The sequence below is a fragment of the Aplidium turbinatum genome, chromosome 13 (assembly GCF_918807975.1).
Source record: "Aplidium turbinatum chromosome 13, kaAplTurb1.1, whole genome shotgun sequence".
Lineage (NCBI taxonomy): Eukaryota > Metazoa > Chordata > Ascidiacea > Aplousobranchia > Polyclinidae > Aplidium > Aplidium turbinatum.
In genome coordinates, this window is record NC_137484.1 from 12,354,467 (window position 1) to 12,381,018 (window position 26,552).

At 36.7% G+C, this 26,552-nt stretch overlaps 1 protein-coding gene across 1 annotated transcript; it reads left to right on the plus strand.

Annotated features, from left to right (window-relative positions):
- Positions 1-17,406: 17,406 nt before the first annotated feature.
- LOC145782266 (protein phosphatase 1 regulatory subunit 3B-B-like) lies at positions 17,407-21,482 on the plus strand. Its single transcript, XM_082594050.1, has 2 exons — positions 17,407-17,709; positions 18,350-21,482. Exon 2 carries the CDS (start codon positions 18,371-18,373, stop codon positions 19,397-19,399), a length of 1,029 nt encoding a protein of 342 aa, XP_082450176.1. The 5' UTR covers positions 17,407-17,709; positions 18,350-18,370; the 3' UTR covers positions 19,400-21,482.
- The last annotated feature ends 5,070 nt before the right edge of the window (positions 21,483-26,552 follow it).

The following is a 26,552-nucleotide window of genomic DNA, read 5'->3' on the forward strand; positions in this document are numbered from 1 at the left end:
CTATCAGTGGCGTTATTTTTATCTGTTGAGGTTAAAATTTGAATTTTAACCTAACTATTGTTGAAGTCAACATGGTCCCTGCGTTTGTCCATGCTAGACAGGTAGTCACTACCTGATCTAGCCCCCTGAAAAAGTCAGTCGTGTCTGATTGACGAAACGTCGGAATAAAAACAGATTACCACCTTATACAACTTGTGATAGTTCAGCTTAGTTTGCACTAGAAGAATGTACATCATATTATTTAAAGACTACATTACTGGTGAATCACAATGTTTAAATGATCTTTATCTTAGGCGTGTGATCGTACATTCCTATCACATCTTTTAAAAGCCTGCTTGCCAGCTTGTTTTGTGTATTTCAAGTTTAAGTTACTTTTATACTCCACATGATGTTAGGTGTTAGGATTATCTTGCTAAAAGCTGCTTACCGGACAAGACTCACAACGCAATTGGTTTGATATCTCTCACGCCCTTTTTACTAGTTATTCTATTTAGTTCACTCCTGCCATGGACTGTCAATGCTCTCAGTTTTCATCTTAACAAAAATATGCGAAAAATTATTCTTGATCTTTCGTGTACATCAATATGCCTCGCTTGAATTTGTGAAATACTTTCTTTTAAGCTATCTGTGAGCCTTTTATCAAGGTTTGTTTGTACTTGAGACAGGAGAAAAAAGCCAAATGAATCATGACAGTTAACTAATTCCGGGAGTGCTATTGTGGGAACTGGGAAGCACGGATCGATGAAGATTTGTTTGAGAGAATCTTTTCTTGTACAAAAAGTAGGCCAATAAAAATGCAATCGCTGGTTGGAAAACATGAGATAATCTTAAGTAAATCTCCGAGTTCATATCGAAGTTTGGTCAATATTTTGGTCATTATGTGCAAATACAACGTTTTTTGAAAAAAGAAATTTTTTCACTTACAATTTACAATAGTCTAAAAAATACACTATTTGTGGCAGTAAGTGTTTATAAGATCTCTCGAATGCACTAAAACACTTTCATGTAACCTACGCAGCGGTTATGCAGAGCACTTTCGTTCTATCTTGTCAAACTCAAAAAGAAAGACTGTCGATTGTCCCCACAAGAAGGCTGCAACATACAAAATGCAATGCTCACTACTCAGCTTGCTTAGAAACTCAAGTGAAACATTTATGTGATCATGCGCATGACAAAGAAAAAACAACAAATCTTTTTTCAAAAAGTACAACGGCACTCTGCGGTCAACAAACCAGTAATCTCACATCGCTGTAGCGTTACCAACTTCAAAACAGCAATGCATAATGCAAATCATCGCTTTTAAAAGGGCTATTTCATTGCAAGCATGGTCCAACGTAGACTCACGAAGTCTGGACACGAGTTCGAAGAGAAAGTGCTGTTGAATGATTGTGTGGTTCTGCAATTTTAATTATTCTTTTATTAAGCATCGTCAATATTTGCACGTTTTGGCATCAGTTTTACAGGATCTTCTTAACTGCTGTGAAAACTTGCTACAGCCAGTGATCTCTTTCATGTTACAGAGCGTATACAGAAATAATCAAACCGAATACTACAATCATGAACGTTTTGAATGTTGTATCGCACTGCTGACCTTTTTTCTGCACCTTAGTGTTTACTATTATTATTTTGTTGCCAAAATACTGTAGATTTATACTTGTAACCGGGGAACTGTTTTGAGTGAAAGCACAACAACTTTAGCTGATTTTACTCCTAAACAATGCGCGTAGCGGAAACGAAACATATATGATTAGTATTGATTACACCATGAATTTCGGCAACCACTTTTACTTGCAGCAAACGTGAAACCAGGTCTAGTCATGCTTGAAACTAAAAAAAAAATGATGTAATAATTATTCCACTGCCAGAACATAGTATAGTAAGATTAATTGTAGAAAATTTAAAGCTAATTTGCAGTAATAAACTAAAGTGCTTCGCTCAATCTTCTATCTATGTTGATTTTAGAAATTGAATACATTCGTTTGTTTGTTGTTAATGAACATGCCACTACTTGCAAATCATGTTAAAAGTTATTCGGTATTGTTTCAATGTTGTGTCATAAGCTTCATGCATATAACTTATAACTTCCTGCTGAGTGAATAGACATGCAAAGGTGGACTAGAAGTCAATTCTGTAACTAAAACCGAAAGGGTGACAAAATGCAAAATGGTTGTAAAAAAAAACTTTCAATGATCTGAGAATGTTAAAGTTCTTTCTTATTTTTAAACATATTTATGGTGAGAGTTTGACAAAAAAATCGTGATAAAAATCTGACGTGGTCGACTAGACAAGTTACCTACTTATCACACTACACGTTAATAAAATCGCTTTCAAGGCAATTTTGTCAAAGGTCGCTATCAGTTTCTGTATTTCAATTCATGACTTGTTTCATTTCCAACTAATCAATTAAACAATTAGTGTTCGTGTAGCTTGGATTCAAGAAGGTGATCATGTTTGCTAGACCAGTTCCAAAAGAATTTTGAATAAACCACGCATAGCTCATTAGGCCAAAGATTTTAATATTATTTTTCTGAAATCAGACAGCTAGGCTATTTTCCATTTAAATTCAAATAGGATTAAATTGCTAGTTTTTGAGTATTTTTTTTTTTTTTCAGTACTCTTTTGCAACATAACAAAGCTGGGATTATGATCTTACTATAGCTTTTTAGTCCCCTTTAGCTTTTTAGTCCCCTTACTATAGCTTTTTAGTCCCCCAGATGGCGCCATTTGTACAAAGCTGGTTAAAAGAGAAATATGCCTACCAAGTATAAATTTTTCAAAATAGATTAAAACTTGTGTTTATAAAATGTTTTAGCAAAAATTGCTGATATTTTAAAGAATTTTAACCAGAATTTTAATCTAAAATCTAAACAACAATCCCATAGGCCAGTAAAAGTAAATTGCATTTATTTTGGGCTATTGCTTTAACTGCTTTTTTTTAGTATGATATTGCCATTGCAACGTAACTTATTTTCTTTTTCTCCAGTCGTAAATACACATAGTACTTCTACCTTTCACGTTAAGAAAAGATAAAGCACAATTGTTTTTTTTGTTTTTTTCTAGCGCAACGGTCAGAGTTCAAGATGGATACCACTACATCTTGCAGGTTTACAATTTTCCATATGAAATGGATTTGTTTCCTGTCTCATCATTAGTGCGTCCGCTCCGGGAGCCGTCCACACACCCAAACACTCAGCAGGCACACCATACTTACATGGAAGATACCTACCAGGGAGGCGAGGGACTCACTACGACCGAAGGGACCCACCGCGGTGGATGGTAATCTGTGGATGTAAATGTTTGGTTAGTGGCTGTCTCGAGCTGATCTGCCTGTCTCGACTCCTCTTGCTGATCTTGGAGCAGACTAGGAGATGGCGGGTCAAGCATGAGAACTAGCGCGTTTTGGTAGATAATTCATTTTTTAATTTTATTTGAGTTTGTTTGTGTGTGTGTATCTTCTTGTTGCCCGCTTGAAGAAGGGCACCTGTTTGGAGAAAACGGGCCACTGCAGTCTGACATCTCATTTGGCGGAGATGCCAGAGAGGAGCGGCCAGAGGGAGGGTAGCTTTCGCTGACCCCAGAGTCATCTTGGAATGAGCCGCTGCAATCCTGTCATCCCAGGGCGAGTGGGACGGCGGAGAGGGACGGTTGAAGATTCCCCGCTGCAATCACTCTTCCGGCATCAGGCCGTTGCAGATGAGTGAGAGGGACGGGTTAAAGGTGGATTGTTACGCCCTTGGCTGTCTAAACTTCTTCAAAGATGATCTACGACCGTACTGTGCTAGTGAGACCCACCGCTGCAATCAGTCATCCCTACCACCGAGGACGACTGAGAGGGCGGTTGAAGAGAGGGTCTCGACTGGTTCTTCTTTCTTCTGACCGTAGGAGGAGGTTTAGAAGGAGTAGAAATGTCAGATGACAATTGCTGAATGGCAACACTTCTCATTTGCAATCATCACATTCGTCCTGGCACTTTCAAAACAATTAAATCGCTTCACATTGCAAGAATCGATTTCGCTACATACAAGCACATTCAGGTGTCTTGCACAGTGGACATGTACAATTGTACATAAGCGTAGCCTACAAACCAGTGAGGCAGTTGCCCCAACCCCAATGTTAGAACGTCGCAAGTTTGGGCACAAACATACAGTTATAATTATTGCAAATATTGCTAAATAAACAACTCTAAACTTCACAATTGGAAAAATTGCAAGTTACCGTACACGAATATTTAAAGTGAATGTCATCTGAGACACCGAGACCTAACCCTGGAACGCCGTCAGCAAGAAGCGGTTGACTTGATCACATCGAAATAAGTTGAGAATTAAAATAAAGTTTAACCAGCCTCATGTTTAAAAAGAATATATATTTCGCTACATAGTAATGAGCATCTTCAGTTCTTATTCAAATAGAATCGAAATTCAAAATTCTATTTATTCAAAATTCTATTTGAATAAGAACTGAAGATGCTCATTACTATGTAGCGAAATATATATTCTTTTTGAACATGAGGCTGGTTAAACTTTATTTTAATTCTCAACGAATATTTAACATAGACTTCGTTCTTGCAACTGCCTGAAAAAGCAGTGATGTGATTGCCCATTTTATTGAGCATATGATAGAAAATTTTCAAATTTACTTTTTCTGTTCTTTGATTCTTCAATGTTTTATGCACAAGCACCCTGTTTTTTCCGCTTGGACAAATAAAGATAAGCTATCATTTTTAAAACATGGCAATATTTGAATGAAAAATAAAAAAATTAAAATTTTATACTGCAGTTAGGTATCCATCAGGTGATTTAAAGTTTTGAAGAACCTTAAAATTTCAGATGAAGAAAAGCGTGCTGTTATGACAAGCAGACCTTGTGCAGCTCAGCCCATGGGCCAATCTCCGAGGCGTAAGAAAAATACATCAGTGAAATTCAAGCGAAGGTTTTGTACTGAACTCTTTACTGACACCAAATGGTGGTGTACGGTGTTGTCAACCGTTATTTCTGCTATATTTTTAAGTTTCTGGAATGATAAAAAGCTTTCCGAGAGGTGATAAGTAATTTTGTAGAAACTATCGTTGTTTTTTCAAGGTTTCAAGATAGTAATCTCGATTGAATATTAAAAGATAATTTCTGTAATAAATTCTTGTTTGGAAATTTTTTATTCTCTTTCTTTTCACATAAATAGTCTATGAAGTCACAATAGCTATTTACCACAAACACTAATTGAGTCAAAAAAAATTATAATTAGACATTGAAAAATTTGTTGAAAAGACATGGATTGTTTGTGCGGTTTAAAGATAGTATTGATATCATTCCTAGCTTTTGATTTCACCCGTAGCAATCCATCAAGAAGAAGAAAAGCTGGAAACAGTCGTAAAATTGTTTTGTCAGAAGAAGAGAAAAAGTATATTGTTCTGCAACACAACAAGATGAGAAGAAAATCGGAAAATAATCCTTCGGACTTATTGGACGTGATATGGGACAAAGAATTAGCTATTTTGTCGGATAAATTTGCATCTGAGTGCAGATTTCGATACACTTCACCGGAGTTTGAGAAAAACAAAAATAATTTCGCCAACTTTTCAAAGATAGGTCAAAATATGATTCTAGTTGCTACAAACAAGCTGGACATTTACAAAGCCTTTGACAGCCAAAGCTTATTTTTTACAAGCCCTGAAAGAGACTACAACTACAATACTTTAAACTGCGGATATTATCCTTGTTTGAGTAGAGTTGAAACAGTCTGGTCTTCTCATGATGCTGTAGGCTGCGGCATATCAGCATGCAATACTTTTGAAATCAGAGAGCAGAAAACCTACCATTGGGTTTCAGCGATTGTGTGCGATTATGGTCAAAAAGTACCAGGAGTAAAATACACTGGAAGAGCAAGAGCTCCCACTCCACGAGGACGAGTAATTGATGAAGAAACCAAAATCACTGTAGCAGTAGCACAAACAACTGCTTATAACCCAACAGAGTTAGTGACAAAAAATCACACAAAAGAACTGATCAACAGCACGAAAAGTCTCAGTAATGCTACAATTGAAATCGCAGAAAATACCACCAGCACAGCATCACAAACAGTGGCAATACCAACACCATCGAAGGTAGTCACAACTTTTAAACAGATGTCTCTGCCAATTCCTCAGCCTCGAGCGATTGAGAAGCTGGATGAGCACGATGGGTCAGGAAAATTATTGAGAACATCTTTATTGCTGATAAGTTCATCCATTATATTAAATTTTGTTTTATCTAAATTGTACTGTGTTTGATACAAAAATACAATATTTGAAAATTATCGAAGTTTTGTTTTTCATAATAAGTTGACAATTCTTGTTTCTGCATAGCAACGTAAAACCGACATTACTCTACGTTTTGTGGCGAATGCAATTAAGACAAATGTGTAGGTTTGGGCAGCCGAGTAAGTTCTTAACTCACAATTTCAATTTGCGTCATTCTGAACTGTAAGTTCAAAATATTCATGGTCTTAATTTTTAATGCAGAACCCTAAAGGAAGTCAAAATGAACAATTAGCCGATTTAGCAACTCGGTTTAGTTTTTTTTTTTTGGGTTTTTAAATCTTTATGCTTGGACTGACAAAGCCTTGAAAGATTATTTTTGGTAGTTTCGTGAACTTGTAGAGGCTCTTGACGCAAGGCCGTTTACTGAAATTGACAGAGTGAAGTTTTCCGATTGATGAATTGTTGTTGCCGGGGGAATTATTCCATCCACTTGTTGCCGGCTTCAAACGACTTCACTCTAGTATGTCTCTTTGATGGGTGCATTGCCTGCAAAGCTAACATCAGTTTATTACAACCGGAGAAACAGCGTAAGCCTACCTTACGTTATCCGCTGTCAAAAAAAACAAAAAAAAAAAAACGGGAACAGCGCAAAGCCCAGCCTTGAACAAGAACTCTACTCAACCGTGTCGTCTCCTCCTTCCCGTGTCCCCTCTGCAGCAAAAGCTTTGCCGCACAGATAGGCCTCATCAGTCATCTTTGCACCGAGAAACGCCAACCACATATTAAAACATGATTCAGCTCTTTGGTCCTCTTCGGAAACGAAGGGAAAACATCGTCACTGTTAGCTTCGGTCACATTAGAGTTTCAGACGTCAAGTCGACTGATGATAGCCAACTTGGAAAGGAAACGTCAATGCAATTGAGCTTGGTGAATCGATGCCGTTTACCTTAGCAATATACCTATATCAGCATGAGTTAGTCAACCGCTTTACGCAGATAATTTGCCTGGGTTAGTTTTTCTAGAGCAGAAAGGTTTCAGCAAATCATTATGACTGATTTGCGCAGTAGCAATTTTTGTCCTTGTTCTGACAAAGCGTCTTCAGAAGCCAAATCCTGGAAAATTTGCGTAGCTTACTTGTACAAACTTTAAATCACTAGCACAAACCCGATAACTGAGATTGACAGCACAAACAGTTTCCGCTTTTTAAAATGTTGTTAAAATGTTCTAACAACAATTAGATTTTTTCATTCGCTAGGTGCCAAATGCAAAAGTGCAGTTGAAGTGAGTTGCTCTTCTGCATGTATCGATAACTAAATCTACGTTACTTGGTTATTACAAGTTATCTAGCGTAGATAAGTAAATTAAGATCATAAAAAAATTATTCAGTTTAAAAGTAGTCTTTTTTTGCGACTTGGTAATTCCTATTTTCATGAAGTTTTATAACTTTCCAATTGTTTTTTTGATAAAATAAAAACAAATCGTAGAGTGGCGTGAAAGAGCGAGAATGAATGACAGCGAAAGGATAATTGCAGACTGTTTTCGATATTCACAGGTAACAACAGTCTACCACAACGAACAAACGAAACTTGTCTCTATTGCGAAGTTGCCATATACGCGATTATTTAACCACAATACATAAGTCACACCTAATGCCACATCCAATCTGATCAAATTGCTCATTTTAATTTGCTTATTTTTAACTTTTTTTACGAAAGAAGTTTCAGCCTTAAATCTAGCCTAGTCCATAAGCAGCGTATGCCTCCTGGTTTAGAATGCTGCATTGCTATCATAAGACATACTGCCTTGACCAAGGTCGTTGAGAGGGGTGTACGGTCGTTTGGCCGACAGACATTTGGTCGACAGGACGTTTGGTCGACTAGACATTTGGTCGACTAGACATTTGGTCGACTAGACATTTGGTCGACAGGACGTTAGGTCGACAAAACGATTCATTTTAGGGTTAGAGTTAGGGTTACAGTTAGGGTGAGGTTAGGGTAAAATTAGTTAGTTAACTAACCTTAACCCTAAAATGAATCGTTCTGTCGACCTAACGTCCTGTCGACCAAACGTCCTGTCGACCAAACGTCCTGTCGACCAAATATCTGTCGGCCAAACGTCCTGTCGACCAAATGACCGGGTACCGTTGAGAGGATGCTCGATACCAATGACATTTTCGTGCCCCAAAGGAAGACGCTTCTCAGAAAAATGCACTATAGCCAAAGAATACGAAATAATTTATTTGTTCCTGGGCCCCTTGGAAAAAATTTTCGAGCTTCTAAAATTATTCCGTTTCCGGGTCCAAAAATCGCCTCTTTCCCCGTCAACGCTATTGGTCTTGACTGCTAACTCGGTTTGCAACAAATTAGTCAATTAGGTCTGGTATCCAACAACCCAGACAGCAAAATCCGTCATTTTTCGCAGACGTTGGAGCAATGCAAAATGACAGATTTTGCTCTCTGGGAATGAACGCGCCAACGATCTCTTGTTTGCAATTTACTTTTTGCTTTGAATTTTTTTGAGTGGGACGCTCCAGAGTATTCTTGCTTGAGCCAACAATAATAGAATAATTATGCTCTTATGAAAATTTCAAAAATTTCAGCTGATGAACAGTTGGAAGATATTTTTTCAATTCATAAATTTAATACAGTAGGCTAACTGTAACTTTTGACGTCTGCAAAAATCTGATTTTAACCAATTAGAATTATAACATTATGTAAATCTGGTTTAACAAAATATCAACAACAAGTTGTTCTCACTTAAATATACAAAGAAACTTGAAACCCAGTCCCAAACAATGCTTTATTTCATAAACTTCTGACCTTAGTTGTTAGTTTCACTTTAATAAACACTAAGATTTAACGCTATTAATATCCATCGAAGATGCTTAACTGCTTAAAGAAATCTCAACAGATGGTGTTTATTGATACTACAGCTTGTGGTATTAGATCATGTCATTAAAGTTTTTTTCCATAGCTTAAAGCCATTCATAATACTTCCACAAGTCAGGCTTGATACATGCGTTAGAGTTGCTCCTACTCAGGGTTTAAGTCTTACATTTGTATTGACAGAAGATTGCAGTAAGACGATGTTGTCTAACCAAAGTTTTATATGTTCTTTTCTTAGTCAATCAGTTCAATTGAGTATTTTAACATTTTCAAATCGTTTTTTGAATTCTGGTAGAAATTGTGTGGTGCTTTTCACAGAAATTAGAAAATATTATTTTTTGAAAACAAGTTTTGACTCATTTAAATTTTTATTGTCGGAAATACATTTATTTTGTTGAGAAATTGTTGTCAGTAGCCTGTCGTAAGCTATTGCTATTTCAGTACCATATGCAGGACCTTATTTTTTGTTTTAAATGAAATGAACGAGTCTTCATCAGTTTCATGACGTACGGAAATGTCTAAACAAGGCTTAAATATTTACAGTTCACAATAATTTCTCAAATATTTAAAAATTCAATTAGAAGAGACTGCACTCATTTTTGTCTTAGTCTGACTAGCCTACACTATGACCGTGGAAGGAGTTTAATTCAAGCGGCAACTTTGAGAATGTAAAAGAAAACGTAATATGGAAAATTTCGATTTTTCGGACTTTACAAATCAAGACATTAGTGCAAACGTAGTCTAGCCTACGTCAGCAGTAATATTAAATGTTTTTCCAAATTTGATTTCATGATCAAATTGTCACTACTAAAAGAGTACAATCCCTTCATCAAATAACAGAATAACTTTAATGATTAAAGGTTAGTTTTGCGATTTGCCAATGTACAATAGTCCATATTTACACAAGGCATCGCATAATAACTCATAGTTTGCCGAGTTTATCGCTTGGTACTGTTGTGACTACATAACCCAGAGGTTCCCAAACATTTTACTTGCGACGCCTAAGGAAAGTTTTTCCACTTCGGAGGAATTTAGCAAATTACAAAACGAAGTGACTGGGAGCAAATAAAATTGCGTTTTAGAGAACTAGGTGATTTTAGGAAAGTCCTGCATTGGTGAGTTCTTCCACTTTTTTAGAAAGATTAGCGCTCAGTTTAGTTTTCTCTTCTTTTTTTTCAGAAAGATCAGTGGATCTTCATGCGTAAATCGGAAAATTTCGCCGGTTGAAAGTGTGAGTAGCCTACCCAGTGACGTACGCAGGGGGGATTAAGTCATGCCCTCCCTTCAAAATGTGTTAATTTTTTAGCGTTGTTGTGATGGTGTAGTGCAAACATGTTATTATCGAATGCCTCCCCCCCCCCCCTTTGAGAAAGTCTTGCGGACGCCCTTGTGTGTGCAGTTTATTTCTTGTAGGCTACGGTAATTCATGAAACAGCGCGATTGCTATGCCAGGAAAGGATTGCGATACAGAAGGTTACATGACAAAATCCATCACCGACGAACAGTTTGTTTCTCAGCAGTTAGGTGTACAAAACATTGGGAGTGGTGGACATGTGTTTTTCCCATGAGGTTCCGTTCATCAGTATCGCATCACTAATCTATGGCAGGCAGTGCCCTCGACAAACTGTTTGTCACTTCCTTTGTAAAAAAATGTGGATTCGTTGCAATGTTTGGTTAGGAAGCCTGAATTTACTCATAAACTGTTGGTGCATGAACACCGGATGCATTATATGAGTTATATACCGGGCGGCTATAGTTTCGGCACTTTATTGGCCTTCAGCTCTACAGACGAGTTATCATTGTAAAAGCACAGAAAGATGTTGCAAAGTAGATCCGTTGTGTTTTTGTGCGATGAATAAGTTTACAACAAATCAGAAAATATTTTGATGAATTAAGGAAGTTTATATTTTGAAGCACTGAGGTTGAGGGGTTCTCTTTTTATATATAAGACAATGCTTGGTCAAAGGTATCAAAACTTGTAACTTGTCAAGCAGGCTAATTCTTATACAAAGCATAGCTTTGGAGTTAGAGTGGAGAAATCGAAATAATTCTGTCGTTTTTGGAGTCGTTGTTTGAACAATTGCGGTTTCAAATCAAGTATTGATGATGCAACACCCAACACTATATCCGTGTTTATTCGTGACACTCGCCAGACTACGCAAATGCACGAAGTATCTAAGTTTTCCGAATTTGAGCAGAAGACACTTTTTCAACGTTGGATTTAGATTTGCGCAGTGAGTTTTCACATGGTATGGTTTCGACTGTTTACCTTCGAACTGACAAAGCCTTCAGTAGTGCCAGGTTATTTCTGAAACTGTAGCATACATGTAGATGCTTTGACACCGGTTACCGAGACTGACAGAGTGAAGTATCTGATAGTTACTTGTGTATCTGATAGTTGCAGTGTTGTTGCCGGGAAATTATTCCATCCACTATGTCCCGCTGAATGGAGAGCAGTCTTGAAATGTGTTGCTTAAGCGCACATGTCGAGAGTCGAACCATCGCCGCTTTGATCTTAATCACTGAGCTAACGGCACGGACAAATCAAGTCAGGGCTAGATCACCTTTTGAGAATGGCTGCTCTTTATTTTATGTTTGGTAAATTGATTTGATAGAATGAGATTAATCAAAGAAACATCTTGTTCGCAGTACTTACTAAATGGCTTTGCATTCTTTGAAAGAGCTTATCATTTACTCACCAATCAACAAATGTTTCATTGTCCAAAAGAGAATTTTAATTACTCTAAAATTATGCCAAAAATTGGATTTTAACAATACACAGTTAATAAATTTCTTACTGAAAACGTCAAACAAACAACAATGTGTCGCTGGATGATGGTTTTGTTGCATCACGCTTACTAGTTCGCTTAATGATATGTTCCACCTACAAATAACCTAAACATACAATTTTCGTCTTATTTAAATAAAAAGCGCTGCTTGCTGAATCTTTAAAGCAGGCTAACTATCGCGTTCCAAGTGATGTGTTTCATTCAAAGAAATAGTTCATTTTTCAACTTTTAATCTACAGTCTAACCATCTCAGGTGTAACCATAAGGTTTAACGTCTTGCACAGATTTTTAATTTTTTTAACATAAAAAAAATAGAAGTAGTTTTTCTATTTTTATTCGAGTCGAGAATAGTGCTTTAAATTTATAAATTGTTTTCTTAGAGGGTGGAAATTCTCGAGTCTTCGGCAAGTATAAATTTAAAAATAGAACCTATTTTTACTTCCATCGTGTATCAAAAATAATTCATTTGTACCAAACACATGGCCACTGGTCAGTGTGTCTTTTTGAGCTGCCTACCTTTTCGCACAAACTGAAAGCAATGTCACTGAAGAAGACAACGTGATTTTACTTGATGAAAGTCACAAGTTTGTTGGGTCCTACTATTAATCCCAGTTTAAAGATAGCCTACTTTATAGGTTTTACTAAATTAGTGAAGCAATTTAAATACAAAAAAAATCAATCAAGCGGAAAAATTAAATTCATGGCTCAACAAAGGTTCTGAAAGATGAACTATTTTATCTTCGACGATAAAATTTATCCATTAAGTCTTGAAGAATGTATAACCATATTTACAGCTTGTTTTAAGATATTATTTTAACATACGCTACTTGTAGGCTATGTAGTTGACTGCGATGTCTACGCAATAGCTCACATTTAACTTTGTCGTTTTACCTATTCCTTGCTGAATAAAATCAAAGTAACCTATGATTTCTTGAGAAGATTAAGACTGTTCAAGAAATGAAACAGATTTCTTATCAAAAAAGTTGCGTTTCAAGGAAACAAAACAAAATTGAGATAAAAAAAAAAGTTGCATCATTCACGGAACTATAAATTACCAAATCAATGATAACAGAATGAAAAAAAAATGAAAAAAAGATAATTTCGACACTTTAAACTCTGATTAACGTAAAGTCAATAGAGGATCCGCGTAAAGCAGATACAAAAGCATCTAATTTAGTGAAAAAAAAAATTGAATGCAGTAATATTGACGACCTTTTAAAGTACATGTAGTTCAAACAGAAATAGAAAATGTAGGGTGAAAATTCAATGTTCATGACAAAGTCCAACAGCCTAATAATAAATAATCAAAGTAATAAGCTAAATAACGCAAAGATTTTTTTTTAATTTTAAGCTTTTCTGGAGTTTCATTTTCATTTTGAGCTTAGTCACTTAAGAAGCGAAATTACTTGAATACCGACATGAAACAAAGCGAAAATGACTTTAATAAATAATAATTTTTATAAATTTTTTAATAACATAATAATTTAAAAGATAAATAAATTTTCTTCATTTTAAAAGATGTGTACTGTGTCTGTGTAGGCCACTGTATACTTGTGTTTTAAACAGCTATAAGGCAAAAGGAAGAAATTGATCTCAAGAAATATTTCAATCTCTATATCAGTTTCAAAATCATTGAGCTAAACATCCATAAGCCTACAGCGGTCGATGCAGTGGTGTATTCTCCATGCATGCAAGGCATGCACTGCATGCCTTACAATTCTGATGAAATCAGAAATCTTTCAGAAGCAACGAATTTATGCGTAGAAATTGAAAATGTTAATAGCAGAACCACCTCGCTCTCTTAATTTCAATATTCGAAACAACTGTTCGTTTTCAAAATTTGGAAACTTTGCTGACCCTGGCAACTCTGCATTTTACAATAGCGTGGCGCAAATGGAACCAAGGCATGCAGACTTGAAATTGCATGGAAACCAAAAATCACGATCTCGAGACAGGGTTGCCAGATTGGCCTTTTTAAGGCTAAATCTCAGAAATTCGGATTGTTTAAAAAGTGTTTGGTCGGACTATTTTTGTTTGGACGCTTGGTCTTTTTTAGTTTTCCGATTGGCATTTGTTTGGCCTTTTTTCTTTTGGTCCTCATAGTTTAAGTCCTTGCGGTTTTCTACTGTAGATAGTATGATATACTTGAGACCTAAGCACAGTAGTTTAAAAGATCAATCAATCAATCAATGTTTTATTTGTCAGTAACAGGAACATAGGTACATGTTTGAAATATGCAATATACACAGTACAAAAGTTACACAAGTTCCCATACCGACAGGGAGACAACGAGACGACCATACGGTCTACTAGTCAATTGCCACCCTACGGAAATTACGATTTTGCCATTTAAAATAAGCTTACAAGAGAAAAATAATAATTGAAACGTTCCCGCGCTTCAACAACAGCATACGCACAAAAAAAAAAACATATTGATGATAACGTAGGCCAAAACACAAAATTCCATGAAGCAAGCAGAAAATAATAAAGTTTCCGAAGCAACTGACAAGTTGGTTTCCATAACATATCACTTACGATCAGTGCCGGTCTTAGGGTTTTTCGGGCCCTGTGCGGAATATGCTTTTGCGAGCCCCAATGACAATAATCCAATTCAGTGGCGTAGCTAGGTACTTTGAAAGGGGAGGGGCGGCGGTGGCGGCGTGATCGCCAAAGACGACAACCAGCGGCGGGGGGTCTGGGGGGCCTCCCCCAGAAAATTTTGAAAAATTATTTTGAATTTGGGACATTCTGAGAGCATGTTCAACAAAAATTTAGGTATGAATATTACTGTGAAATGGTGCTGTCCGGTGGCATAGCAAAAGGATAAGATCATGCTTTCTTTGGCATTTTTCGGAAATAAAGCTATGTCTCTACAGTATGTTGAGTCTGGATGCAACCTATTTCGTCCCCTGAAATCGTGTAACAAAATTAAATTTCGACTTATTTCGTCCCCTGAAAAGATCGAGAAATTTTGAAATGTTTGCGGCAACTCCGATCAGCGATTTCGGCTATGTCGTTTTTTTTTTCTCGATCTTTTCAGGGTACGAAATATTCAGGCGACGAAATAGGTTGAATTCGTTGAGTCTCTATGTTTTCTTGTTGCGAATTCCTTTGCTGAATCTTGTTGTTGAGTTCTTCCTTTGAAAATGACAAAATTACTGCATTTTCTGAGTAAATTGCGGGCCCCCTAATTTGCGGGCCCTGTGCGATCGCACGGTTTGCACATCCCAAAGACCGGCACTGCTTACGATGCACTGTAGCTTTGTAAAATTAACGTTTTGATCTCTTTTTTGAAACAATGAAATGATAAGTTTTTTAGCCTACTTAGAACCTCTGACCAGAGCATTGGTCCCAATACCTGCATGGACTTCTTGCCAAATTCTGTGTTTGAGCTGTTTATAAAATAATTGTTGCTTGTTTGATATCTTGTGTTATGCTGATGAATAGATGAAGTATTTGTAAATAAATCACAATACGTAGACGGATACTCATTCATATGAACTTTGTACATATGTTTTTTTATTTCAATGTTATGTATGTCTTTTAGTTTCAAGATGTTCATTTTGAAAAATAAAAAAATTAGTGTGAGCATAGTAATTTTGTTTCGTAATTATTCTTATAACCTTTTTTTGTAATTTTATTAATGGATCTAGTGCACTGTCACAGGCCTTTCCCCAGCTTGAAATACAATATTGCAAATGACAGTAAATCAAAGCGTGATACACATCTTTTAAAGTGTCTGTGTTGACATAATTTCTGAGTTTAAGCAACGCCCATGAACCTTTTGCTACTTTTCCGCAAATTTTATCTATGTGATATTTCCATGTTAATTTGTTATCTACCTAAACGCCAAGGTATTTTATTTGATCTTTTTGTTGAATGCTTGTGTTACCAAGGTTAATGTTAAAAATTTTTATGTGTTTTTTATTTGTTATTAGCATGTATTCAGTTTTTGAGAAATTTAATGATAATCTATTAAGCTTCAACCAGTTGTAAACTTTTTGCATTTCGGCATTCACATTGTTCTGCAAATTTATTTCACATTTGTCGCTCATCGTAAGATTGGTGTCGTCAGCAAATAGTTTAACATTCATGTTTGTTGAATTTGGTAAGTCATTTATATACAGTAAGAAAAGAAGGGGTCCCAATGTCGATCCTTGGGGCACACCGCAGGTAACCTGTCTTGAGTTAGAAGAGATTCAAGAAAACGCGTCGGGTGTATGCTGAAGGCCATACACCGCTGCATAGCGCTTCAAGTCAGCTTTCCTGCAGTGCAGGATAAAGATATAAAATTAAGACATTGGATTCATAGTGCGTTCCAAACTTCATTTTTTGCAAAACAGCTCAAACAATTATCAGCTAAGTAAGGCTCAGATTGCAAGAAAAGCTATAAAACCTAAGACAAATTTGCAAAATTTTCCTGGGGGGGCATGCCCCCAGACCCCCTACACTGGCTATGACCCTCCTTCCATTGCATGCCTACGAAAATCAACCAGGATGCGCCACTGGGTCGATGGTTAACTCATTCCGAGCGATAAGGAAAAGCCTCGACCCTATTGTTACTGTTGTGGATTTGCCACGTGATCACGCGCTGCCTGCGTGATCACGACTTTTGGTCGCCTGATCAGGGCATGATCTTTTTTCTCATGTGCACTTTTTTTTCAAGGTAAACTTGTTCAAGTGCGTTTCAAGTTTCGGCTTTATCATTTCGTCATTCGTCTGTCTGTTGCCAAGTTTAGCCGCGTTCTACAAGCATTCATGTAAACCATTTTTTAGCTCTAGTTACAACAGCATCAAAGAAATTTTGAAATAGTGGGAACAGACCGAGCAAGGATTTTATAATTTTTGGCACAGGAGCTTTATCGATGATAATTTTTTCAAAAAGGCAAACCTTTTCTTGTCAACTCAATTATCGGTAACAAATTAGTCATTTTCATATTGATTCAACGTTTGCAGACATTGAACCAGCATAAAAAAGTCAAGCTAGCTTGCGTTATTGGTGAGAATGAAGGTGACTGTTAAATTTTAAACGAATTGGGCATACAGTTGTGCTTTTAACTTCTATAAATTGAGAAATCTTAATCTTGTAGTACTTTTTGCTGTTGCAGTCTGTGTTTATACACAACAATGGTGTGTATCATGCCTATCGTTTTTTTATTTTTTTAATGTTGACAACCCTGTCTGATTCAAATACTAGTCAAAAAACAATAATGTTTCTGGGATATTTTGTCAGAATTTGAGTTTAGTTAAAATTCTTAGAAACAGCCTTGCTGGTTGCTGACAAGATGTTGACGCAACACTGATGAAGTTTTGGTGTTTTCATCGTGCCATGGAGTCATAGACCGGTGTAGAACACCGCCAGTCATACAAACAATACACAAAATGTGTCTGCGGTCTGGGATATTTCACAATGTGTCATTTTGTGACATCACATTGAACCAACATTTTTTTAAATTATGCTAAAAGCCTTTCAATTGGAGCCAGAAGCCTGATGATGAAGTGCTGTTTTTTGACTAGTTTCTCAACAAATTTTGTGTTTTAAGCATTTCAGTTTAGCGAAGAACTCTGGTAATATTCTCATTCCAAACTATAGGCTTCATATTTTTGATTTAAGCAATGGATTTTTTTTTCTGTTTAGGCTTGGATAGTTTTTTCATGATACCTTTAGGCCTACACACTGAGCCGGAAATGGTCTGTGCATTGTTGTGTGAAATCCGATAGGTTTATCAAAAGAACTTGTGGTTGAAGACCTGATATTTGAGAATATATTTTGTGAACAGCAAGAACATAGCTATTTGAAACGGTAAGTCACCTAGCTTATATTAACTTTGTGTTGTAGCCTGCTAGACTTCACTGAGTGCTGTAGGCCATAGCCTACATCAGCTTAGTGTTGTAGCCTGCCAGACCTCACTGAGTGCGGTAGGCTATCATTATTTGTGGAAATGCAAAGTACTATGGTTGGAAGAAGTGACTGGTCCAGATAGGGCATTGCCCCACTAAAGAATTGTCATTGTGCTCATTTCAGTGCTTTGCTGTTTCAAAAAAAGGCTTGCAAATACTTAAATCATTTTTGAAAAGTGCACATATGTTTTTTTATTTGTTGTAAAGCTGCAATCTAATCATTAAATTACTCTGTACACTCTGCATCTTTGGCACTACCAAGATTTTAGTGTAGGCCTGCTGGCATACATTTTTATAAAGAAGTCAAACATATCTTTAAAAAAAAATACATCTACTAGTTTACTGATTTTATTTTGCACTGTGCTTTGTTTTTGAGTGTTTTCTGACTTTTTTTTATTTATGCTGTCTGAAATTAATCTCGTCCTAAATGGTATTTTAATTGTACGTGAATAGGCAATAGTAAACATACAATGCATGCTCATCACTTAGTATGCCTTGGAAGTATTTAGGTCACATATTGACAATATTTTATTATATTTCAGAATAACAAACGTGGGTGTGCAATGCCTGCAAATGTTACATATTTGTGTGGCGTCAGCCCACCATTTGCCTGTGGAAGCAGTCTACTGTCTATCCACAACTCAACTCAATCATACTACACAACTTCTTACAGTGAATTAAATCACAGTCAAGTATTTAGCAGAGTACCCCGTTGTTCATTCAAAGACCTTAAATCCTGCCTGAAGGTATTTCAACAAACTGATGTGTTTTGTGATGTAAAAACAACAGACAAAACTCTTCATCAAACATTACACAAAGAAGAATCAATGAGATGTGTCTCAAGAAAAACAACCAATGCAATTCCAAGAAAAGGGAAACGTGTAACATTTGCTGATACCCGTGGTGGATCATTAACACTCATTAAATATTTAACAGAATCAACAAATGAACCACCAAAGAGCTTAGCTTCAGGAGATCTCATAGAAGACCTAATGAGGAACTTAGATATGACTCCATCTAATGAGTCTAAATATTCAGAAAAAAAGAAAGCATTGTTAAAAATAAAATTTGACCAACCTGTGGCAGATTATGTAAACTTTAAAAAACAACTTAATTTAAACAACGTTTCGTTGGAAAATGTTGTAGTGAAAGACCATTGTACTATTCAGGGTACTGTAAAAGTAAAGAACATTGCATATGATAAAACAGTTTTGATTCGTCTTTCATTTGATAACTGGGCAACACATAGAGATATACATTGTGACTATGTTAAAAATGCATATGAAACCGGTTTGTTGGACACTTTTCAGTTTACCTTTGAAGTATGTGACACTTTTTATGATGCTGCATCACCACAAATTCAGTTCTGTGTTTGTTACACATGTAAAAATGAACAGTTTTGGGATAACAATTGCGGCAGCAACTATTTGATTGTAGCATCAAACCCATCAGGTGGAACTGTTCCTCGTTCCAAGCCCGTTTCTGTTCCACATAGAAGCAAGTGCCATGCTTTTCCTTCCACTTATAATGAACTTCCTAGTCCTCAGCACAATTCGTGGCTACACATGGAAGACGCTGGACCTTTTTATTAATTTTGTTTTGCTTGCAAATCAGTTAATCTAACACCTCTAAGTGGTGTAATTTACAATTGGAAATTAGGTTTTTCTGAACCAAGGCAATGAAACTAGCAGTAAATTGTTTTGGAATTTGACATAGGTAAAGGTAGTGTATTGGCTTTACAGTGTATTACAATTTCTATTCAAAGAAATCTGCAGTAAAAGCCAAAATCGTTTCTATTTTATTGGTTCCATCAGCATATTGATTATATCACTGGCCCAGTCTTCTCACCGCAATGCTGTGTATACCTGAGAATGACATTATTCCAGGCTTACAATGTCGATTTCATGTGAATTACTTGTAAACAAGTATTCAAGGAATTCGTAATGTGTAAATGAAATGTCTTATTTATCAAGGTGTTGTTTGAGTTTATGCAGTGTTACATAGTTTATTGTTACGAATTGCCAGCAAGCAATGCGAAGGCATATATTGTTACATATTCATCCCCAGCCAGGAAATTAGTCCTTTTACGTTTTGATTTGCTGGCTTGATATTCACTTAGTCACCTGCTTCAAGAAAATTTTCTCATACACTTCGAAAAGTTTCACATGTCACTTTTTTTTCACATCAAAATATCGCTTGTTTATGCCTGTATGTTGCTCAAAATCACAAGGTACAAGACTTACCACCACTAATATTTCCTTGCTTTGCTTTGTACACTTCGTTGTACCTTTTATGCAGCTTGCAATGTTTTGCAAACATCTACGTTGAATTCACCGTCCCAGACGTAGAAACAATGCGAAAAGTTGGCTAATTGTGTTTGGCTGTAAGCGCTATTTTCCAAACAGCTTATAAGTCGTTTTTTACATTGATTCAACGTCTGAATCTATAAAAAACGACTCATTTTCTGTATGGGTTTGTTGTGGTGTGACACACATCTTCCCTGTGAACATTTATGCCGATTGTTGCATTGGTTTTGTGCAAATCCAGGCCTGTTTCACTTTGTAACATCAATCTGAGAACGACCAGACCTTCTCTCTCCACTGTGTTCTTTCCCGCCGCACGTTTTGATCAAAACGACGCCTTTGCAAAGCAGTAGCTTTCCAGACAGCAAATAACTTGCATATTACATTGCATTCAACATCTGCAGACCTTGAATCTATGTAAAAACGACTGAGTTGCTGTCTCGGAATTACCAAACTGTAGCATAAACGATTTTTTGATTTGCAATGGACGACCTTTTGAAGACCCATGAAGCGGTTCATGAGTAAATTTCTGCACCGAACATGTTGAAAAACTCGGAAACACCTTTGTGTAGTGTTGATACTCGCCAAACAGGTATCCTTATTTGTAAAGTCAAAACACACACCTTGACTTGCACGTATATAACACATACGGTACCAAAATCAAATTTCAAAATAACCCAAATGTGGTTTGAAACATGACAACTTTATGGGAAGCAAATCGTCCTTCAACAGTGTTTCGTATGGCGGTGGCTATGTTTCGTATTGCTATGCTGTCAAAGTTCTGCTTTAAAAGGTGTCATCATTTTCTAGAAATGTAATAATAATAACTTTTTGTAATAATAAAAAAGAAAACAGCTCATGATTAGAGCTAGCCCTACAGAATGTACACACCACACTCTACCGTTATGAATCCGATGCTCTGTAAAAGTGCGAGTTAGAGGACTTGTTTAATCTTGCACATTACACAGTAGTACACCATGCTTTGTTTACGCACATCCTGCATTTATTGGTGATTTGTCATCGCTGTACATCCGTGTGAGCTCTAAGCTTGCTATTTCGTATGCTTGTGATGAATGGCAGTGAGTTCCAAAGAGTAAATCATTTTTTACATTGATTCAACGTCTGCAGATGTTAAATTAATGGAAACGAAAACTGATTTGCTTGCTGGGTTACAGTCGCTTTTTGGCTTTCGCATTCGCTTGCATCACCGTGCAAAATGTTATCAAGTGGTTTTAACCAGATAACAAAATCCGACATTTTTAAATTGATTCAACGTCTGCATACGTTGCATCAATGTAAGGATGACAGATTTTGCTGTTTGGGATATCGACTTGATGTGCTGATTTTCATTATAAATGAAGGTCTGCGATTACTTTTGGTTGCATTGACTATTGAGCGAATGAAGCAGGAGTGAATCGAGGCAGACCATGGTGTCAGGCTCTAGCTTGAGTATAAAATAAGGATGAGGCCGATTCAAGCCCGTAACTCATGGAGTTTGTTTTTGCCAACTTATTTATCTAAAAGTTTTATTTTCTGGCTATTCTGAGCTGTCTTATTTCAGTTTCGGGCATAACCCAGTTTGCAAAATTGGACGTGTTGCATTGATTTAACGTCTGCAGACCTTAAATCCTGGGCTTTGGAGTGAGGTAAAAATGTACGACTCCGGCTTCAGTAATGCTGGATTTTTTTAATTTTTGCCCTTTTTCATTTTTTGTTTAATTTCACTTACGTCATGATCGAAATTTGAACGGCGACTTCACAAATCTGACAAGAACAAAAACACTTCTCTTTTCTGGAAAAGACGTAGAGCGCAATACGGAGAACAAAAAACAATTTTTTGAAAAAAGATTGCAAACAAGATACTGTTCTTCATTGTTTTGTATCAAGCGGAGTTGGTCTTTTTCAACGACTCTGGGCACGTCAAAATTTCTGCGACTCCACCAACCCTGGTTAAATCTGTCAAAACGAATAATTTTGCTACCAGGAAAAACAGGAAACTAGATAGGCTACTACTCTGGAAAGAAGGCGCAAGCAGATGTGACAAAAAGTAGAAAATAATCGGTTTTGTCAAAAATCTTTTTCGCAGATAAACAAAAGTCTTTGTATTAACTTTTTCAACGTTTTATTGCATCAGATTTGTGAATGTGTAATCGTACAAGCAGCAGGAGACTAAGAATTTAATTTGGTGTTAGTGCTCAGATGTTTTATTACCATGTGTTTTCAACAATAAGCAGCTCAGAATAGCCAAACGTTATATTTATACAATTTATAATTAATACTCTAAATGTTTTTGTGGTAACACAAAAGGTGAGAAAAGTGTGAAATAGTCATCTGAACCAGCAAATGAATTATCTTTTTTTTTTTTTATTCTACACTGCGTACGTAAAACTTGCTGGAGTAACGATGCAGGACTAATTTAAAGTAACCGACATTGATGCAGGTTGGTCGTGCTGGCAGCCTGCAGTGGCAGGACTGTTTCTTTTCTTGGAAGTTGATTGCAATCTTTCATCATTAATGCTTTATTGTAAACGAAACATCAATTGTCGTGACATCAGGCAGACACCATCCCTCAAATGCAACTTTAGCGTGGTATGCCCTGCACGTAGGCCAAGCCATTGCAACAAGATAAGGCTGAAACGTTTTTTCTGCAATGGAAGTTGGTATGCAATATGCATGCTGATTTTCATAATACTGCAACTGAAAGAAAGTGCGGTATATTGATCGATTGAGGGAATTCTCACCCTCGGACTCAGAAAGCTTATTTGATAAATCATAAAAATCTTTGAATACTTCCAGTATCTATGTTTCTCTAAAGTGCCCTAATAGTTTATCTGAAGGGTAAACATAACTACCGGGTCAGGGAGGTTTTGTTACCGAATTCCACTGAATATGATTAAAACTTTTTATACATATTTTGACAAATTTGTATTATATTTGCATTAAAGTAATACTCATCTTCAAATTCATGATTTTTGTCTCCCAATACCGAAAAAGAAGATGTTCACTTTGAAACTCACACCAACTTCACAAACTACGGTGCTTTCGACTCTGAAAACCGACGCCATGTTAAGTGGCCACGCCTTGAGACAGCTTTGAATGAAATAATTTGGTTACGCTAATTGATATCCTCCGATTTTTAGCATGGTATTAATTAGCTCCTGATCGTGTTCTTGCAAATTCCGGCTTTTGCGAATGATTTTTTTTTATTCGACTAACAAGTCCTTGATTGAACTGAGACACGTAGATTTGACGTTACATAGACGTGTCGACCGTTTAGTCAGCGCGGAGATTGGTTCAGTACGCCAATGACTCATATCCTTCAAACAAGAAATCATTCACAAAAATCCTACACATACAACTCTATTTGAGTATTTTTAACAATGAATTGGCTAAACATTGCGTAGCCTCATCAAAATGCCATCACATTTCGTAAAAATGTTATCACATTTTGTTAATAGGCTATAAAACATGCCCACTAAATTTGAACGCCTTTGATTGGATTTTTTACATCATAGAAAAATTTAAAACTTTGGTCAGGCCAAAAGTAAAGCCTTGTCCTCACAGAAGGACTTGATATTGCTATTTCCAGATTATCTGGTATGTTATTTTACATTGCGCTACGACTACAGACCTACAGTGTCTCAAAAACGTTTTCAAAATAACTGTAGTTTTTTTTCGAACCAAAAATTTTTGTAAACGTCAGTGAAAAAGGTGAAAATGCTCTTGCTGTATTGTAGGTAAACCGTTAAATAATTTGCCAATTTTTAGACAATTTGTCCGCATTCTTATCGATTCACTGACATTGTAAACTGTGAGAGGACAAATCTCTACGGCCGTCATTAAATCACTTGATGACGACAATCTTTAGACTTATATACGAAATGAATTAAAGCGTTTTGACCTTGCTCTATGAAGCATTTTATCTTGATGCCTGTTAAGCCATGGCAGCATCATGCTCTTGATAATAGTCTGTCTAAACCAGGGGTGTCCAACCTTTTTGGCCAAAGGGCCTCATGTAGTATGCGAATGGTTGCGCGGGCCACTTGAGTATTTACTGCTAATTTGTAATCTTAAAAATGACTGTCTGATAATTTCTAATTAAAACCCTCACACCCAAATTCTAATCTTAGAAATGTGTTTGTACATTTTATGGCTTATATAAAAAGATTGAAGTTGGTTTTAAAGTGGTTTAAGGTTTTTAGTTGAAAGCAAGCCAGCAGCAAAGCGTAAATAATGTCAAATTGGCAATTGACCCTTTTGATGTTGCCGGAACAGCGGAGTTGCGCGTCCCGTAATGTATGGTCCGGCTGTCCCTAGGTTCATCCATGAAAAACTTGCTCGCACAAGTAAGTGCTGCCGAATAATGATGTCACGAAAACTGCCAATCTATGAATCCTCTGATCTTTTTCTTAAGAAACAATTTTTTTTGTAAAATTTTAACAATTAAAAGTTTTGAACTTCTCTCGCTAAAAGCAAGAAATATTGCTGATTGACTGACTCTTGAAGCACCTGTAGCTACTATTGTGTGGAAAAGGGTGGACGTAACAATGTGGAAAATGTGATGCGTAACAATGTGCATTGTGATACAATAAAATTAACTTGAACAGTTGCGCACCCCATGCACTAGGGATTATAGAGTAATAGAGAAAGAAAGCAAACAATAAATGCCAATTTATCGGAATGTAAGTTCGCCATAAATGACGTTGGCGATTGAGTTGATGATATAATATATGTCATTTCGAAAAATATCACGCGGGCCACTCAGAACCTTCTCGTGGGCCACATGTGGCCCGCGGGCCACGGGTTGGACGCCCCTGGTCTAAACTGTATATTATGCAGTTCAACATGTTTTGTTTTATGGCCGTAGGACGTGGTGCATACCAGCATAGTCTGAAAACTGGTGTTTCTGGTCCAACCAGAAGTGGACTGTGTTCATTTCAGAAGTAATTCGTTATAATTTTCCAGCCCAATGTGTAAATGTCGCATTTCAATCAGCACTTTCATTAAAAAAAGAGCATTTGTTTTAGAAATCTGTGATAAAGTATTTTGTAATACCGAACCATTTTTTGTGTTGTTTATTTCTTAAAGTAGCCTAGCTTTGCCCAAAACAATTTATACTCGTAGATGTTGTAGTTTTTTCAAAATCAAATGAATACAAACTAAACAGTTGAAAATTAAAAACTTTCAGAATCAAATTAAAAAATATTTAAACATAATGTTGAATAATTGTTCAAACATTAACAAATTCTAAAAATATCCTTTCAATTATTTTTTCTTAATTACTTTCCTTTTGTTGTGACACAAACATATATTCCACATCGGTTCCACAAAGTTTTTAAGTTATATAAACTAAGTCAGGAAACAAAGCGAAAAGCAGGGAGGTAGCCATGGGTGGCTTGGGGAGAAATCTTCCCTTCAAAATTTTGTTTGCTTTCTAAAAAATGGGTTTTTAATGCTATTACCGGTACATCGTTTTAATGACATTGTATCACATGTTGATTTACTTTTCATAAATGATTGGCTGCATTTAGCCTAAAGTAGGCCTACATGTAATAGCTATACTTTTAACCAAACTTTGTGATCTTGGAGATCAAGATCACTTTCAAGATCACTTTTATATACTTGAAAATGCAAAGTTTTTGATCAATGATCAAAAAATTTACTCTAAGCAGCCTGATTAAAGGCAGTGCCAGTCTTAGGGTAGGCTATTTCGGGCCCTGTGCAGAATATGCTTTGGGAACGTTCAAATATTACGTAACGCCTTCGAGGGGGAGGAGGGTTTATGCAAAGCGTTACGTTAGCGTCACATCGGGGGGGAGGGGGTTCAAGCAAAACGTTACGTAACGCTTTCGAGTACGGAATGGTAGTTTTTTGTGCTGAATTCGTAGAGAAAAAGCGTTACATGGGGGAGGGGGGGATTGAAAAAAGCGTTACGTTGGCGTTACATGGGGGAGGGGGGTCAAAAATTCGGAAAAAAAGCGTTACGTAATATTTGAACGTTCCCTTTGCGGGCCTCAATGACAATGATCCAATTCAGCAGCGTTAGCTCGGTATTTTGAAAGGTGAGGGGGGTTGACGGCCGGCGGGCGAAGCCTGACAGCGTGTTCGCCGAAGGCGACACCCAGCGGCGGGGGTCTGGGGGGCCTCTCCCAGAAAAATTACTTTGAACTTGGTGCATTCCGAGAGCATGTTCAACAAGAATTTGGGTATGAATATTGCTGTAAAATGGTGCTGTCCGGTGGCATAGCAAAAGGATAAGGTCATGTTTTCTTTGCATTTTTTGGAAATAAAGCTGAAGCCCCAACTGACTTCAAGGATACCGGTACTTGCTTGTGAATCGAATTGAATTTTTTTCCATTGGAAATGACAACAGCATTTTCTGAGTAAATTGCGAGCCCCCTAATTTGCGGGCCTTGTGCGATCGCACGGTTTGCACACCCCA

Coding starts and splice junctions, on each gene's coding strand:
- LOC145782266 (XM_082594050.1), top strand. CDS start 18,371: ATGCCTGCAAATGTTACATATTTGTGTGGCGTCAGCCCACCATTTGCC.